Source organism: Eriocheir sinensis, chromosome 31 (genome assembly GCF_024679095.1).
Source record: "Eriocheir sinensis breed Jianghai 21 chromosome 31, ASM2467909v1, whole genome shotgun sequence".
NCBI lineage: Eukaryota > Metazoa > Arthropoda > Malacostraca > Decapoda > Varunidae > Eriocheir > Eriocheir sinensis.
The window spans coordinates 8,623,717-8,639,783 of record NC_066539.1 but is presented as its reverse complement, the minus strand read 5'-3'; the positions used below and the strand labels follow the sequence as shown (position 1 = coordinate 8,639,783).

Here is a 16,067-nt window from a genome sequence, read left to right as displayed (position 1 = left end):
TGGTCACCCAGCCCCCTTCAAATGGTAATACAGCCCCCTTCAAATGGTAACTCAGCCCCCTTCAAATGGTAACTCAGCCCCCTTCAAATGGTAACTCAGCCCCCTTCAAATGGTAATACAGCCCCCTTCAAATGGTAACTCAGCCCCCTTCAAATGGTAACCCAGCCCCCTTCAAATGGTAATACAGCCCCCTTCAAATGGTAACTCAGCCCCTTCAAATGGTCACCCAGCCCCCTTCAAATGGTAATACAGCCCCCTTCAAATGGTAACTCAGCCCCCTTCAAATGGTAACTCAGCCCCCTTCAAATGGTAACTCAGCCCCCTTCAAATGGTAACACAGCCCCCTTCACTTGGTAACTCAGCCCTTCAAATGGTAACTCAGCCCCCTTCAAATGGTAATACAGCCCCCTTCAAATGGTAACTCAGCCCCCTTCAAATGGTCACCCAGCCCCCTTCAAATGGTCACACAGCCCCCTTCAAATGGTAACACAGCCTCCTTCAAATGGTGACACAGCCCCCTTCAAATGGTAACACAGCCTCCTTCAAATGGTGACACAGCCCCCTTCAAATGGTAACACAGCCCCCTTCAAATGGTAACACAGCCCCCTTCAAATGGTAACACAGCCCCCTTCAAATGGTAACACAGCCCCCTTCAAATGGTAACACAGCCTCCTTCAAATGGTAACACAGCCCCCTTCAAATGGTGACACAGCCCCTTTCAAATGGTAACACAGCCCCCTTCAAATGGTAACACAGCCCCCTTCAAATGGTGACACAGCCCCCTTCAAATGGTAACACAGCCCCCTTCAAATGGTAACACAGCCCCCTTCAAATGGTAACACAGCCCCCTTCAAATGGTAACACAGCCCCCTTCAAATGGTGACACAGCCCCCTTCAAATGGTAACACAGCCCCCTTCAAATGGTAACACAGCCTCCTTCAAATGGTAACACAGCCCCCTTCAAATGGTAACACAGCCCCCTTCAAATGGTAACACAGCCCCCTTCAAATGGTAACACAGCCCCCTTCAAATGGTAACACAGCCCCCTTCAAATGGTGACACAGCCCCGTCCAAATGATAACCTAACCTAACTTAGCCCCTTTTTATGGTTTCACAGCCTTTAAATGGTAACTTAGCCCCTTTCAAACGATAACATAGCCCCCTTTTAATTCGTAACACATACCCCTTAAAACGGTAACCTAGCCCCTTTCAGATGGTGACCTAACCCCTTACGTCAGAGTAATGGACATAATTAGTTCAAGGTTCATTATATAAACTAATATGGCGATTCTCTTTACCGCATTTAAATACTAGAAACGGAAAAAAAATAATGGAACCCCAACCACCCACAAACCAACCTAGACTCCCAGCCGTGCGGCCTTCCACTCTATCGCCTCCTTAGCTCAGGGGCAGAGCACTGGTCTTGTAAACCAGGGGTCGTGAGTTCGATTCTCACAGGGGGCAACTTTTATATATCTCTTAGACACTCCCACGGGACGCTATGTTATCCCCGCCGCCCAGGGCTTTGGCGGGGAGGGTTACTGTGGGAGGAGCCACACGTGGGAACGGCGATGTAATGGTGTGAAAAACTTGTATTATAATCAATCTGCAGTACATGGCGACGTTGCTGTATGTCGCCTCCCCCGCCACCCTCCCCCTTCCCTATAACTGTAGCGAAAGTAGGTTGATATTTCACGGTTAAGTTGTCTACTTACATGGCGACGTTGCTGTAGGTCGCCTCCCCCGCCACCCTACCCCCTTCCCTATAACTGTAGCGAAGGTAGGATGTTATTTCACGGTTAAGTTGTCTACTTGTGAAAATTGGCTAAGCAATGAAGTCAAGAAGCGGTGACGTGTCGCTAGAACATAAGAACATAAGAACATAAGAACGCAGGAGTCTGCAAGAGGCCGGTAGGCCTGTACGAGGCAGCTCCTTTGACCCTAAGCTCCCGTGTATCTAACCCCACCTAATATCGCTGTCCATGAATTTATCTAGTCTATTTTTGAATGTGACAATTGTATTGGCACTCACCACATGACTGCTAAGCCTATTCCACTCATCCACCACCCTATTAGGCATATTTTTTTTCCGAGCGATATGGTTGCGATGAGAAGTGTGGCTTAGGTGGTGGTGGGAGTGAGGGGAGGGGGAGGAAGTGTGCACAGGTGAACAGGAAGGAGGGAGCACACCTGCATGTGTACGACGACCTGCAGCTGTGGGGGTTTTTTTTCCTTATTTTCTTGGACCTCTTGTTTTGTCCTCACCCTCTTCCTCCTCCTCACCGTCATCATCAGTCGCTGTTATCGTCATCATAACCACTAATATAATCCTTGTCTTCTGTAACCAAGAATAAGAATCACTCAGCTGTAAGGAGCGTGTCAAGACCAGCTCATTCGTGGCAAGCGCACACAACGAGGGAAAGACACCAGCTTGTCACCCCCGGCCGTCACCTGACAAGCACAGAATATAAAACACTTCGCGCCAAACCCGAGAAAAAACAAGGTATCAGTTTGCCCCCTGTGAGGTTTGAACTCACGACCCCTGGTTTACGAGACCAGTGCTCTACCACTGAGCTAAAGAGGCCTGGAGGAAGCGCGTGGCTAATATAATAATAGCCGTCCGTGACCAAGACATGAGACCGACCCTCAACACCAAGCCGAACCGAGTCGAGGGGCTGCTTGAGGTCCTTCACACACACACACACACACACACACACACACACACACACACATACACACACACACACACACAGATGGTATGGGCTAACTCACCCCCATTCTGTAAGTCAAGGAGCACCAGGTCACCCCTTAAGACTTTTCTATTTGCTGCGCCGCACACTTAGTTCACTTAGGTCACCCTCGACTCTTCCATTCCTTTGTTACGCCCCACACTTAGTTCATCCTCGACTCCTTTACTCCTTTGTTACGCCTCACACTTACGCCTCCTATTCACCCCCTTTTATTGCGGTGTTCCGAGCCCTGCGTCGCCCATCAAATCATTCGCCTGATTTTATTTTGCGACTCGTGAACGAAGCGGTGGTGGAATGTCCTGCGCGTGGCGGGGTGTGAGCGAGACGGAGAATTACGTGAAATGCAAAGAAATGGCGCTCCTCATGAATACGCTGTTTTATGAAGAATGTAAATCGTGGCGAAGAGGAAGATAAAAATAGCGGAAGGTTTATGGCGGCGACCAGTCACTAGTCGGCATCGGGAAGCTGAGATCAGGCGTGTGAGGGCCGGTCTAAGAGGGTGGAGTGAGGACGGGACTGTCGCCTTGAGTCGCCGCGGGGCCTCAGTGATGGAGGAGCTGCCCCGTGTTGGCGTGTGGGCATCAGCACGACGCGACGGAATTGCACTATGTAAAATGTAAAAAAAATAAAGAAAGAAAGGGAAGCCTCAGGTTCATGTATCGGGGTCCCATAACGACTATTTTCCAAGGCAACAGAGAAGATTAACCGGGTTTTCAGAGGCGATTTTCCCCGTTCACGATGCAGTAGTCGCGTGAAACAATCACTAAAATCACAAGAGAGTCCATAAAAATCCCAGCAACTTCTGCGAGAGGCCTCTCAAACAGACGAACTGAGGCGCCGATATGGTTTAAGAATACGGTTTCAGTGTCGCGGGGGAATGTGTCCTTGAAAGAGTGAGACGCCGACAGCACCCGTCTGAGAGTAGCGGCGGCGGGGCGTTGAAGAAGGCAAAGACGAACACCTCAACCACCACGACACACACACACACACACACACACACACACACACACACACAGACAGACACAGAGAGACAGACAGACACACACACACACACACACACACACACACACACACACACACACACACACGGCCAGGAGCGGCTGCGGGGAATGTATGTGTTGCGGCACAGAAAATACGCCCCGGTGTCGCCGCCCACACGCACTTTTAACCAACTCTTCCCTCTATGCCGCCAGACATTTTCCAAACAACTCGCACAACACCGCAACCTTCCCGGCCACTTTCTGACAACCTGTCAGAACCTGTGTCGGAGTTGGCGGCGGCGACGAACAAGGGGCGGCTCGTCCTGGAGAGAGAAGACAAAAAAGAGAAAGAAAAGAGAAAAAATAACTACAAAATCTTAAAGTAGAAAGTACGTTGTTTTTCCTCGCCGGCTTATTTTCTTTGTGTAAGTTGGTGTTCGGATGCTTGGGGGGTGGCGTGTGTCTCTCATATAGGGGACAGGCATGTTTTGTTGTTGTTTTTCCATAAGCTGAAGTTTGAGAAGAGAAAGTGGGCGTCATTTCTTGGCTGCAATGTCTCTATATATAGGGAGGGGGCAGCACTTGGAGGAGGTTTTCCTTTAATAGACTGAAGTTTGCGGGAGAAGGAGTAGGAGGAGGGGACAAACATCTCTTCTCGGCTGGCTGTGTGCATACCGAGGGAGGTGTTCAAGAGAGGCTCACCGCTCCACCCTATACCTCATCCTCCACCTTACGTCACCCTCCACCTTACCCCCTCTCTACCCTACCCTCACCCTCCACCCATCCTTCCCTCCACTCCCTCCTCTCCTTTTCCAGCACAACACGTTCGCGCAGCCTTCATTCAGCAGATCCTTTCCCTTCCTTCCGAGCCGCGGGTGTCGAGGACGTGAGGAGACCCGCGTCACCCGCACACTAACTTCCTCCTCGCTTATTTGCATGTCGTGGGAAGGGCGGCGTGGTGGCGGAGGAGGGGGGAAGGAAGGGGGGGGTCTACTCCTCTCCTCCTTCTCCCTAACCTCCCTCTTTCTCTTCCTCTCCGTCTCCTTGGGCATCCTCCTCCTTTTCCTCCTCCTTTCCCTCTCTTTCTCTCACCCTCTCCTTCTTATTCCATGTTTTACTCCTTCTCTTTCTCTTTCTCACTTTCCACTCCATGCTCTACCTTCTCTTTCCTTCTCTCTCATCCTTCCCATGTCATACTTTATCCTCTCCCTCTGCTCCTCCTCCTCCTCCTCTTCCTCCTCCTCCTATTCACCTTCCTTCTCATTTGCTCCCTCCCATTCCACCTCTTTCCCTCTCCCTCCCATCATCCTCATCCCTCTCCCTCTTCTCATTTTTTCTCCCCTTCTCAATCTATCTCCCTCTCACCTCTCCCCTCTTCCTCCTCGTCTCTCATTCCCTTTCTCTCCTTCTAGTTCTTCCATTGTCTCCCATTGTCTCCCATACGGATAGGAGAGAGAGAGAGAGAGAGAGAGAGAGAGAGAGAGAGAGAGAGAGAGAGAGAGAGAGAGAGAGAGAGAGAGAGAGAGAGAGAGAGAGAGAGAGAGAGAGAGAGAAATATGAAACACGGAAAATTGAAGCACCCTAACAAGAGACACAATATAGGACGCTCTCGACCCTCTTGTGACCTTGAACAGTCGAAGGGACGATTAGCGACAGGTGAGGAAAGCAAGGGAGCGGGAAATAAAGGACGGGCGAGAAGGGAGGAAGCGGAGGAAGGGAGAAAGGTTTGATTGACGAGAGAAGGACAAAACACAGAAGAGGATTATAGGCAGCGACAGACAGAGAGAGAGAGAGACAGAGACAGAGACAGAGAGAGAATAGAGAAAGGACGACAGGACAAAACATGCATACGAACGAAGACAGAGACAGAAAGATGAGCGACAAAACGACAAATAAAGATGGAGGTTTGAAGATACGACATAGATTTGAGTGCACGATGAAACGACAGGAGCAGGAAGTCAGGAATAGAGGGAGACCGCCTAGATAACTTAAACACGACAGACACGACACTTCTGGAACATCGTAAGTCGCTCCATCAGGTCCCAAAAAAAGGAGGAAGAGAGCGAGGGAGTGGGGGGAGAAACGACAAGACGGCACAACGACTCCAGCACGACACGACACGACACACAGACTCAGCGGAAAGTCTTGCGAGTCGTTGCCGCGGTTCCAAAAATGGGAGAGAATCGTGGGTGCAGCTGACTCAGGGTGGGGGAGTAGGGAGGATCAGGGGGGCGAGGGGGAGGTGGGGGGGGCAAGGTTTTTGTTTATGTATTTTGCCGAGGCGGAAAAGGATTATGTGAGCAGCGGATGGAAACTTTTATTTTTCTCTCTCCTTCTTTTGTTTCTGCTACTTTTCTTTTGCCCGCTTCCTGCTACCTTTACCGTTGCTGCTGCTTCTGCTACTTCTGCTACTTTTGCTACTTTTGCTACTTTCGCTGCTGTTAATACGCCTGCTACTTTTATTGGTGTTATTCCTCCTACTGTTTTTTTTTATGTTACTTCTTCTTATATTAACTTTATTACTCCTATTCCTACTACTTTTGTTACTGACGTTGTTGCTACTGCTGCTACTACTACTGTCTCTACTTTCGCTACTGTTTCTACCTCTGTTACTATTGTTTTTTGCTACTATTGTTACTGCTATAGCTACTCTTAATACTCCGTCTACTACTGTCACTGATGTTATGATTGGTGGTGGTCTTGTTGATGTGGCCATTCTTACTCCTGGTGATGTTGATGTTACTGTAATGGTGTAATAGTTAACACATAAATACATAAATGATGGTAATTATGAAAAAGATGAGGAGATGGAGGATATTCGTATTTTAGAAAGTATTAATATGAATAGTGATGCTCATAGTAATAATGCAGGGAAAAATGCGAAGAGAAAGTGTGAAAGAAAACGAAGACGAAGCAGCTGGGGCAACTTTTATCATAATTTCGTTCTTCATTTCTGGCCAACTTTCAACTTCGCGCATAACATAAATTCAACACTTCTTGCTTTATTGTGACGCCGGAGAAAGACTGTGACGCCACCCTCCCTCTCTCTCCCTACCCCACCCCTCCTGAACCACTCACACTCACTCGCCCACTCCTTATCCAAACACCCATTCACCCACTCATTCATTTACTTCTTGCTTTATTGTGACTGTGACGCCCCCCTCCTGAACCACTCACGCTCACTCACCCACTCACTTACCTACTCAAACACCCATTCGCCCTCTCATCCATTTACTCACTCACTCACCTTTCCATTCACCTATCCAGTCATCCCCTCACCGACTTTCACACTCACAAACCCATTCAGCTACTTATCCACCGTCTCATCCTCTCACCTACTCATTCATCCACACACTCACAAGCCCACTCACCCACTTATCCACCCTCTCATCCTCTCACCCACTCACTCATCCACACACTCACAAGCCCACTCATCCACTTATCCACCCTCTCATCCTCTCACCTACTCACTCATCCACACACTCACAAGCCCACTCATCCACTTATCCACCCTCTCATCCTCTCACCTACTTACTCATCCACTTACCCACCCTTCTACCCACTTGCCCACCACTTAACTTTCTCTCACACGCACCAACCTTAAGAGTGTTTCAAGTATGTTCTTCCTCTTTTAATTAATGGGGTCTCCTTCTCTGGTTCTATAACTTACCACCACAGTATAAAAGGAAGGAGAGTAACGTGTCAAGTTCATTCTAGTAATATCATGTGTGTATTTAACCCGGTAGCTACAGGGATCATATTCCTTAAAGGCCCTTCCGTCTAAGCGGGTAGGCGGTGGCCGAGCTGGTAGCGTACTGGGCCCATATTCACCGCGGGATGAACGACGCGGGTTCGAATCCCCACGCTACCACTCGGATTTTTCAGTCACCGCCGAGTGGCTTAAAACTACCCACATGCTGTCCTGAAGACCACCCATCAACCTGGACTCTAGAGGAAGCCGTCCAAGCGAATCAAGAACGAGTTCCGGGGGGCAGCATGAGCCAATGCAAGATGGCGCCACTATAAACACTCGCCTGCGCCAGAACGGGCTGGGCCGACCATTAGGCCCCACCTGGAAGAAGCCTTGGGCCGACCATCAGGCCCCACCAGGAAGATGCCTACCGGCGCAACAGGCAACGACGTAAAAAAAAAAAGCGAGAAAAATGAGCGATTTTTCGGCCCCCTTCACACTGTGCCGACTCAGCATCCGGCGATCGTTTCCAGACCTCTTCCCGACCATGTGCGACCCTTTCACATCAACAGCTCACACCCAAGATCTCGTGTACCCTGAGTCGCTGGGTTGTCGTGGCCCAGAGTCGGCAAAGTGTGAACGGGGCCTAAGTATAAGGAAGGGGAGTGACGTGTGAAGTTCTTACTAAGCATATGTGTCTTCCCCTCTCAAGTGTGTCGAGATCTTTTGTTGCAGGGAAGTGGAAGGAAGAAGAGTCACGTGATCATGCTTGTCTTTCTGATTGTATTTCTCCCCCTGGCGGTGGCTTGTATCTGCTGTGGGCGTGCACTTGATGGGGACGTAAATATATTGGTGATGGGTTTGAGTACGCTTTTTATCCTCTCGTAATTAGGTCTGTAGCGTTCTTTTGTTCAGTTTATAGAGATCATATACATCTGCCTTGTCTACGACTCTTACTTTTTTTACAACAAAGGAGACAGCTCAAGGGCACAAAAAAAGGAAACTGATAAAAAAAAAGCCCGCTACTCGCTGCTCCTAAAAAAATAATCAAAAGAGGTGGCCGAAAGAGAGGTCAATTTCGGGAGGGAGGTGTCCTGATACCCTCCTATTACTACTCGTATTTTTCGTTTGTAGTCGCCTTAAAGTTTCCGGTATCGTCGTAATACACGTTTTCCTCCGGTTGTAGCACAGGGTTACTCCCGCAAGTTATTAGCGGAGTTGTCAGGTCGTTAAAAGTCACGTAGTTTCTCAGCATAGATTACTTAAATTTCCCTCACAGTCCTGATTTTTCTTAGGTGTCATTAGAAACCTCAAAAAGCTTACCACGATAGGACAGATTTTACTGATTAGGCTATGCACGGAGTTGTAATATTGCAAGTCTTATGTTAACTCTTAAAGTTTCCTAACAGTTCTTATCTTCCGTCGTATCCCCAGAAAGCCTCAAACAACCTTGGAAGCTGCATATTTTACCTCACCGACACATATTTTCCTAAGTTACTCATAGGGATGTAATATTTTCGTTAAGTGTCGCATTAACTCAGCGGGTATGTAAATTATCCCTCAAAGAATCCTGATATTTTAACGCTTGCCCTGAAACTCTCAAAAAGGCTTGGAAACTGAAGCATCTACCTCACTGCCACAGATTTTACTCAAGTTTTAAATGGGTTGTGATACTTGCATTGCGTTGCCGTCACTCGTTTTACTCGCTGTCGTCACACTCCAAACAGCCTGACCTCGCCTGAACATTGTGACATTAACCCGGTACCTGCGGGGATCGTGTTTCTAAAAGGCCCCTCTAAGCGAGAAATGTGAGAAAAATCATCACTCACGCAAATCATTTCATAATATATATCAACGCATTTGTGATCAGTTTATGCATCATCTATTCTGGGGGCGTTTATGTCATGGCAAAAATTTGACCCGTCGCTGGTACACGGTAAAGCCACAAATTTGGCCCGGCGCGTCTACTGGGTTAAACTGAGCATCTACAGCGGGATACATTCCACCAGTTATACGTACATGATATCCATACATTTGTGACTTACACGTGAGCTATACATTTGTGACTTACACGTGAGCCTCCCTCTCTCAAGGTCTTTTCCAACCTAACCTAACCTAACCCACAGTCTAGGAATATACAGTCGTCTCGTGCGCAAAATGATGACGTCACGCGGTTCCTATCTATTATTCTTGACATTTACCTCTAGGCTCCTCGGTTCATGTAGAGAAAACTAGTGTTAAAGGGATAACTCGTGTGGGATGAATCGAATGGAAGTTAAAGACAGCAGAACCCATGAACAGGGGAGTGACGTCATGCGTGAGCTGCTTCAATGTTGGAACGAGGAGTGAGACGACTGTGCATTCTTAGACCGTGGCCTAACCCTAGCGTGCCCTCAGAAGCCTCAGGACTCGAATAGAAGCACAGATTTCAGTCAAGACATTCAGTGGGTTGTAATACGTTCATTGTGTTGTATTTAAGTCAGTAAGTACAAAGTCAACCTCTCGGCATTCTGACCTGCAAACGCTCCCCTCGAAGCCCCTGTAAACTCAAAAATCAACCTCAATTCGCGGCGGAAAACCTATTATGAAGGAGGGCAAGTGTGGCGGTAATGTCATGCGAAAGGCCATATCCTGGAGGTATCTTGGAGCAGCTGTCTGGGCCGGCGCTCCCGTGTTATCTCTCCTCCGCTGTAATGACTGCAAGAAATGGGCAGCGTATTGATCCCGGCCGCTGCTTCTTGCCGTCGTCTGGTCGTGTCTGCCGCGTAGCGATGTTTTGTGCGCCGTCTTGTTGCTGCCGGTGCTGGAAGGAAGGAAGGTCCCGCCTGTCGTACGATCGGGACATGGGTTGGTATGCTCAGACGCATCCACCTCTCATGTCGACAATTTCCAGAGGCCGAAAAAGAGATCGGTATGGTTTTAATGCGTGTTATGTTAGGTTCACGTTACAGAAGAAGGGTTTGACTACCACCAGTGTCATAAAACTACCCCTGGATATGCCCAAAAAATGTTAGGAAAGCCCTCTCAACTATGTGCTTGTGAATAGAGTCGATATTTTCAGACGCCTTCCCCTTCTCACATCAACTATTTTCAAAGGCCGAAAAAGAGATCAGTAGGGTTCTAATGGGTGTTACTTTAGGTTCACGGTACAGAAGAAGGGTCATAAAACTATCCCTAGAAATGCCTAAGAACTCCTACGAAAGCCTTGTCAAATGTGCGGGCTTGGGCGTCTAAATGTTTAAGAGTATGTGATGTCCTCTCGGTGTGTGCGTGTGTGCGTGTGTGTGTGTGTGTGTGTGTGTGTGTGTGTGTGTGTGTGTGTGTGTGTGTGTGTGTGTGTGTGTGTCTGGCCTATGGCTCCATGATCCCTTGAGTGCTGAAAACATTCCTCCCTGACACCGCTCTTATGTGTCTATGTTTACCTCGAGCGTGCGTGGAATATCATGCCGTTGCTTGGAATTGATAAGGAAAATGTGTGTAGAAATTGTAACAAGGAAAAGAGAATGTTAAGACAAGGTTCCTCGCTGTTGATAAGGAAAATGAGGACACTGTATGATAAGGTTCTTCACTCACATTCCACATTCACGCACGCACACTACTCAGTCATTCATCACCACCACCATTCCTTACAACCTAAAAGTTAGTGAAATATAATGTAGTTGAATTGAATTGGCGAGGAAAACGTGTGCACCATCACCACTTCTTCCAACCTAAAAGTTAATGAGATATACGTAATGGAGTTGTTCTGAATTGACGAGTAGAACGTGTGAGAAGACAATAAGAAGGAAAAAAAAATAGAGTGACATGATAAGGTCTTCAGAGGAGCATTGATAAGTGGGCATTTTTTTCCCTCGATCATGTTTATGCCCTTGAGCTGCTTCTTGTAATGTAAAAAAAAAAAAAAAGCTTATATATCACATTCACGCACGCACACTTCTCATTCACCACCACCACCACCACTACCTCTTCTTTCTGCCTTAGTTAATTACTGTTGCAACCGTGTCCCGTTCTTTGTTGTGTCAGTTTTCAGTCACAAACACCTACTCTTGTCGGTGAAGGAGGGTAAAGTTGTAAGATAAAGCAAGGTCTCCGCTGTTATAACGTACATACACTCGTTATAATGTACATACACTCGGTCTCTTTCACCACCACCAGTAGAACCACCCCCAACAACAACAACAACAACAACAACAACAACAACAAACTCTTCCTCAACCTAAAAGTAAATTGCTGTGGTTGTCATGTTCTCCTTCACTCTTCCTCAACCTAAAAGTAAATTGCTGTGGTTGTCATGTTCTCCTTCACTCTTTCTCAACCTAAAAGTAAGTTGCTGTGGTTGTCAGGTTCTCCTTGTTCAGCTCTGAGGAGTCACAAACATCAATACAGTCTTGTCGGTGAATCGGTTGCCTTGTTGTGGACTTAAAGCATGTGTAAGACCTCGCTGTGTTGTACTCTGTTTTACCATCTGTGCCTCATAAACAGTTGGTCTTGTCCCTGGAACTTTACTCTTTTACATTAAAGGGGATAGCTCGAGGGCAAAGAAAAGAGGAAATAAAAAAGCCTGCTGTCGCTGCTCCTACATAGAGTTGATAAATGATAGCGGAAGAGGGTCGAAGTCATATAAAGAGGTGTCATGATTCTCCCCTCTTGAAAGCGTTGAAGTCATAGGCAGGAGGATATACTGACGAAGGAAGGCATTTGTCTGCATCACCTCTCGGTCGTGAAGTCGTGATCATGTCGATGGAAAAAACAGTTGGGCAATGTGTTGAAGCGAGAGCACGTCCGAAAACTCTCCTGTTCGTTGTTCCATGACACTTGAGTCACAAACGATTGCTCTCGACAGGGGCAAAAACTCTCTTCGTCTCTGTTCTTTCTTGTATCACTTTTGAGTCGCCAACTTCGCCTTGTCAGTGAAATAGTTCCGTAATGTCTTGGACGGAGAGCAGGCGTAAACAGACCAAGTTTTCTGCGCCGTGAAGCGTGTTTGTCATCCGCTGCTGTTGACGTCAGGAGAGGCGGGGAGGGAGGGGGCGAGGGCCTCTTGACACGACGGAGGAGCATCGAGTATCACGACAGTGCAGACTCAAAGGAGCTCAGCCTCGTCGTTAGTTTGTCAGTTGATCTTTGGGTCATGGAGAGTGATCTGCAGAGAGGGAGGGAGTATCTCGATGTCACAGTCTAAACGGAACATCAAAACACACACACATACAAAAAGTCACACAGTCACTCAAGGAATCACCCTACCGCTGGGACGACGCGCGCCGCTCTGAGCCAGGCAGGGATGACGTCACGGCCCCGATACCTCGCTGTTCATGTTTTAATAGTGTACAGCGGCTATGCTCCGATTCCTTTGGTCGAGGTGAGGTAATAGTTCAACACGCCGTGCCCTTGGGTCGTTGTTAGTGTGTAAAGGGCGTTATTTGTGTTGTTTGTCAAGAAATGTTGAGGTTACTCCGCCCTCAGTGACGATATCAGTCACTGAGGCGTATCATACATATTTACCTTAAACATTTGAACTTAATAAATCCAATCAAACTAAATCGAACATAACCTGAAATAATAAACAAAAAGAACTGATGAGGATTTCAAAAACTTTCAAACCTCAGACTACAGTACTGAAACTCTTTACAGCTGGGACGATCCTTTTGGTGCTGGGGACATTTGGTGAACGAAATGGAGAGAGAGAGAGAGAGAGAGAGAGAGGGGGGGAGGGAGGGGAGGAGGCAATGATGAGCGGGAAGGAAGGGGAAACGGAGGAGTTCCAAGTGGTGTGACGTTAAACATCCTTGTAACGGACCCCTGAGCCTCGCATCCTCCCTAAAACACACACACACACACACACACACACACACACACACACACACACACACACACACACACACACACACACACACACACACACACCAGACTTTACATCCCAGTTCCTCGCCGTCGTGTGTGTGCTCCTGTAAGGGAGGAAGACCCGAGAGGATTATTTTCCATGCCCGGTCTGTGTTCTGGAGGCCATTCTGTTTTCAATCCCAGAGCGGTTTTCTGCCACACAACCGCAAGTCTTCTTAATTTCATAAACTTTCAATAAACTTTCCATCAACAACTATGAACTTTCTCGTAGTCTGCACCATCTTCACCGTGCTGGGGCTGGGGCCCCTCGTTGACGCCACCGGGGTGGCGGGGCTCCGGGGGCTCCCGGAGGACGAGACCTCGTGTCTCGCGGTGGTGAAGGCCGCTCTGGCCGAGTACCGGGTACTCTACGAGCAGGGCCTTAAAGATTCCCCAAATTTGATGGATGCAAAGAGCGATGTTCCGCAGAAAGCAGTACCAACAGAGGAACACAAGGAGATTATGCCAGCCAATATAACGAATGGAGGTTTAGTTACAGAGAAGAAAGAACAACTTTCTCCACAGGAAAGCACTATTGTGACATCTGTGGAAAGGAAGAATGTTACAGAGAAGGATGATGGACTTCAGAAAGTAGAACGAACAGAGGAAATAAAGGAGATTATGCCCGGCAATATAACGAATGAAGTGTTAGTAAAACAGAAAGAAGAACAACTTTCTCCACAGGAAAGCACTATTGTGACATCTGTGGAAAGGAAGAATGTTACAGAAAAGGATGATGGACTTCAGAACGTAGAACGAACACAGGAAATAAAGGAGATTATGCCCGGCAATATAACGAATGAAGTGTTAGTAAAACAGAAAGAAGAACAACTTTCTCCACAGGAAAGCACTATTGTGACATCTGTGGAAAGGAAGAATGTTACAGAGAAGGATGATGGACTTCAGAAAGTAGAACGAACACAGGAAATAAAGGAGATTATGCCCGGCAATATAACGAATGAAGTGTTAGTAAAACAGAAAGAAGAACAACTTTCTCCACAGGAAAGCACCAAGGTGACATCTGTGGAAAGGAAGAATGTTACAGAAAAGGGTGATGGAAAAGATGTCGAGAAAGAAACTGTAATTCAAAAAGAAGTCGAAAAGAATGTGTGTGATAGCGACATCAAAGAGGTTCGTAACGAAAAACATCTGAATGAAACAATTGAAGACTTGAAACACCAAGTTGATGACGTGAAAAACAAGATTAAGGAAGAAAAAGCAAAGGCTGAAGAAACAAATGCTACGCGTAGCCCATGCGTCGTAAAAGAACCAAGTGCTGTCCCTGTCATTCAAGATGGTAAAGTCGTTGAAAAGATAGTCCCTGCTGTGACGCCGGCGAAGGTTGCTGAAAAGATCCATCCCACGATGACGGAAGGAAAAGTCCCCGTTGTGACAAAAGAGAAGGTTGTTGAGCAGGCTGCCCCTTCGGTGACAGAGGAGATCGTAAGCATCTCTAAGGAGCAAGAAAAAGTCCCTGTTATGGCAGAAGAGAAGAAGGTTATTGAAAAGATTATCCCCTCGGTGACAGAAGGAAAAGTCCCGGTAGTCCCTCAACAGGAGGTTGTTGAAAAAGTTGCCCCATCGCCGACAGAAGAAAAAGTTCCTGTTGTGACACAAGAAAGGGCTGTTGAGCAGAATGCCCCACAAGAAAGGGTTATTGAACAGGCTGCCCCACAAGAAAGGGCTGTTGAGCAGAATGCCCCACAAGAAAGGGTTATTGAACAGGCTGCCCCACAAGAAAGGGTTATTGAACAGGCTGCCCCACAAGAAAGGGTTATTGAACAGGCTGCCCCAGAGGAAAAGGCTACTGAACAGGCTGCCCCTACAGCCACAGAAGAGATTGTCACTGTTTCTAAAGAGAAAGAAGAAGTCCCTGTTGTAACAGAGGAAAAGGTTCCCGTTGTGACAAATCAGACAGTTGTTGAAAAGATTCATCCTACGGTGACAGAAGGAAAAGTCCCGGTAGTCCCTCAACAGGAGGTTGTTGAAAAGATTACTCCTACGGTGACAGAAGGAAAAGTCCCGGTAGTCCCTCAACAGGAGGTTGTTGAAAAAGTTGCCCCATCGCCGACAGAAGAAAAAGTTCCTGTTGTGACACAAGAAAGGGCTGTTGAGCAGAATGCCCCACAAGAAAGGGTTATTGAACAGGCTGCCCCTACGGCGACAGAAGAGATTGTCACTGTTTCTAAAGAGAAAGAAGAAGTCCCTGTTGTTGTAACAGAGGAAAAGGTTCCCGATGTGACAAATGAGACAGTTATTGAAAAGATTACTCCTTCCGTAACAGAAGAAAAAGATGTCAATCAACGGAAGGTTGTTTCTTACGAAGATGCTACAGAAAATCAGGAAAATCAAGTTACTGGAGATGAGGAAACGGACAAAACTGAATTGAAGTTTATCGTCACCATACAAGAGAGAATAGTCCGTGAACAGACAGTCTCGATCATACCCGTCATGGACAAGGGCGCCAACAAAAGAGCGAATGGAAAATTGGTGAAAAAAGCAATGAAAAGAGTAGCGAAGAAGGTGGCCCGTGCTGTACTTGAAGAACTATCAAAGGAACACAACACAGATGGGGAGGGACAGTAGCAGCAGAAGCTGTAACCAGTGTGAGGGGATAGGCTGCCACTTTCCACCAAACCGACAGTCACCACCACCAAAATGTCCCCTCAGCACCCAGCTGCTTGCGATGGGATCCCAAAACTAAATTCCCTAAGAAAGTGTTCCGTATTTACTTGTCTTTTCTTATTCCGTGTCTATCTATCTTAC

At 47.4% G+C, this 16,067-nt stretch overlaps 1 protein-coding gene and 2 non-coding genes across 3 annotated transcripts in view; 2 read left to right on the top strand and 1 right to left on the bottom strand.

The window, feature by feature from the left end:
• LOC127006004 (titin-like) overlaps positions 1–16,067 on the top strand; it is a 97,000-nt gene extending 80,933 nt beyond the window's left edge. Inside the window, exon 5 of the mRNA XM_050875488.1 lies at positions 14,799–16,067. Coding sequence (XP_050731445.1) covers positions 14,799–15,887 — 1,089 coding nt within the window. The 3' untranslated portion in view covers positions 15,888–16,067. The remainder of the gene's footprint in view (positions 1–14,798) is intronic.
• On the top strand, positions 1,393–1,464 carry Trnat-ugu (transfer RNA threonine (anticodon UGU)). The gene has a single exon. It is a non-coding gene; the product is annotated as a tRNA-Thr (tRNA).
• Positions 2,513–2,584, bottom strand: Trnat-cgu (transfer RNA threonine (anticodon CGU)). The gene has a single exon. It is a non-coding gene; the product is annotated as a tRNA-Thr (tRNA).